The sequence below is a fragment of the Pinus tabuliformis genome, chromosome 3_1 (assembly GCF_031772625.1).
Source record: "Pinus tabuliformis cultivar Carrire ecotype Pingquan chromosome 3_1, CPIR1, whole genome shotgun sequence".
Lineage (NCBI taxonomy): Eukaryota > Viridiplantae > Streptophyta > Pinopsida > Pinales > Pinaceae > Pinus > Pinus tabuliformis.
Genome location: NC_142301.1, coordinates 732,709,214 through 732,711,724, shown reverse-complemented (window position 1 = coordinate 732,711,724; position 2,511 = coordinate 732,709,214). Strand labels below are relative to the sequence as shown.

Genomic DNA, 2,511 nt, shown 5'->3' with positions numbered 1-2,511 from the left:
AATTCAAACATATATTTAACTATATAAAATAATTATGATATCTACCTTAATTCTTCATAATAACAATTAAATATTATTTGACTGAACACTAACTCCTCATAATAGCAATTAAATATTATTTGACGCAACAATAACCATTCAACTGGGAGGAAAAAAACGTTATTCACGAAAAAACGTTATTAACTGTAGCTGGCCACTTAATTCAATTAAAACAGGTGTTTCATTATATAAAATAATTATCTACCTTTGATTTTTCATAATAGCACGTAAATGTTGTTTGACTCAGCAACCACCATTCGAGTGGGGAGCGAAAGGTACCTTATTCTTCACGCAAAACCAAATTTAGAATTCGACAACTTCCAGCCATCCATGTGTTTATTATTTATCCCTAAACTCCCTCAAATACCGCACCCCACTCACGTTTCCACTCATTCTCGCTCTCTCTCTCATATTTCATTCATGATGCTCTGGAGCTTCAATTCTCATTAATCATTCTGCTGTTCATACGCAGACTCTCTCTCTCTCTTAAAACAATAGGGATTATTCAGATTTTCCGGGCTGTAAGATTATTTCGTACTCACGAATTCCGAAGAATTCGGGCAATATCTTGATATCGTATAATCGTTATATACACACGTCCACAGAGATACAGGAAGCAGCGGGAGGAGGAGAAGACAGAGCAGTGGCCACTGCACATCATATCGAAAAATCTCCGGGCACCTCTGAGAACATGACGAGAGACATACTCACAATCAGTACCTTCGACAACCGCCTTTCCGGACCGAGCAATCAAAATCCCAGCAATCCCCAGGGAAAATCGACCGATTTGGAGACCAATTTGGCTTTGGCCGACAAAATAATCTCGTCCTGGGACTCCAACTCGTTGAACCCCTCACTGTTCCAGAACAACCCAAAAGAAACCAACGAGTATCTCGATGCTGTGGACGGCCTACGCCGCGTCATGGAAATTTTGAACGCCACTCAAAGCAGATCGGATAAGTTGGTGCATGCGCACCGCCTCATGGAAATGTCGATGGGGCGCCTTGAGAAGGAGTTTCACCGAATTCTGTCGACCAATGTCGAGCCGACCATGGCGTATGAGGACTGCAACTCGAGACAGGGTTCGTCGGACGACGGTTTGACAGGCGAAGATGAAAGCAGCAGCAGCCGTCGGAGTTGTAATTCTAACGCCAACGAGATCTGCGAAATCGACTTGATGTCGGTCGAAACTGTGCTGCAACTCCGCAGCATAGCGAAGCGCATGGTTGCCAACGGGTACGGGAGTGAGTGCGTACGAATGTACGGGCTCACCAGAAGGCCTGTAATCGAAGGGTGTCTCAACAGAATTGGAGTCGAGCGGTTCAGTACCAGGGAGGTGCAGAAGATGCAGTGGGGAATTCTGGACATCAAGATCAGGAAGTGGATACGCGCCGTGAGAATTGCGGTGAGGATTCTGTTCGCCAGCGAGAAACGGCTCTGCGACGAGATATTTGCCGGGTTTAGCAACATCGGCAATTTCTGTTTTTACGGGGTCGTCAAGGGGCCCACGACGAAGTTTCTAGAGTTTGGTGAATCCGTGGCCATGAGCAAAAGGTCGAGCGAAAGGCTCTTCAGGGTGCTCGACATGTACGAGACTCTGCGGGACCTAAAGCCCCACATCGACACCGTTTTTGACCACGACTCATGTGCCAGCATGCGGACGCAAGCGTCTACGACCCTTGTTCTGCTCGGTAATTCGGCGCGGGGGATTTTGAGGGAGTTCGAGAATGCAATCGAGGAAGAGAATTCAAAGAGTCCGGTGCCGGGAGGTACGATTCATCCGCTTACGAGGTATGTTATGAATTATCTGATTTTTCTGTCCGATTACAAGGAGACTCTCACCAACATAACAGCCAATGATCCCACTGATATCTCCAAGGGCCTGCCCAATAGCGTCATGGACTTGTTTGGCGAATTGGATGGGCATGGTGATGAACTGGGGAGCCCAGCCTCTGCTCTCTCAGTGAGACTGGGATGGATTATTACGAGTCTGCAATGTAAGTTAGATGCGAAATCTAACCTCTACCATGATGTTTCCCTGTCATCTCTGTTTCTCACGAACAATCTTCATTACATTGTTAAGAAGGTCAAGGGTTCGAAGCTCATAGCACTGCTTGGTTATGGCTGATCAGTGGGGTGTCACAGCAGTCCTTGGAGAATAGATTCAAGGGTTTCAATTTCGCAATTGAGGAGGTGCTTAGGAAACATTCTGGGTGGATGGTCCCGGATTTGGAGCTTCAGGAGGAGCTTAGGATTTCAATTGCAGAGAAGATGATACCGGCTTATCGGTCCTTCTTGGTCAGACTGAGAACGTATTTGACACGGGGGAGCCACTCTAACATGTATATTGACTACACTCCTGAATACCTGGAAACGCATCTCTTGGATCTGTTTCCCAACAATAACATCATCCTCAAGAGTGCCCCCTTAATGCTTAATGAGGTGATTCGGAGCATGTCCCTCATGTATTGA

General features: G+C 46.2%; 1 protein-coding gene across 1 annotated transcript; it reads left to right on the top strand.

The window, feature by feature from the left end:
• Window positions 1-270: 270 nt before the first annotated feature.
• Window positions 271-2,511, top strand: LOC149189409 (exocyst complex component EXO70A1-like). The gene is made up of 4 exons (XM_089410221.1): window positions 271-314; window positions 512-560; window positions 653-2,036; window positions 2,126-2,511. The coding sequence occupies exons 1-4, from the start codon at window positions 271-273 to the stop codon at window positions 2,509-2,511; spliced, it is 1,863 nt and encodes a 620-aa protein (XP_089266347.1).

Excerpts from the sequence above, each read along its gene's own strand:
- LOC149189409 (XM_089410221.1), top strand. The coding sequence starts at position 271 with ATGTTGTTTGACTCAGCAACCACCATTCGAGTGGGGAGCGAAAG. Across the intron at positions 561-652 it reads TTATTCAGATTTTCCGGGCT|GAAGCAGCGGGAGGAGGAGA; the intron begins GTAAGATTATTT and ends ACAGAGATACAG. Across the intron at positions 2,037-2,125 it reads GATTATTACGAGTCTGCAAT|GTCAAGGGTTCGAAGCTCAT; the intron begins GTAAGTTAGATG and ends ATTGTTAAGAAG.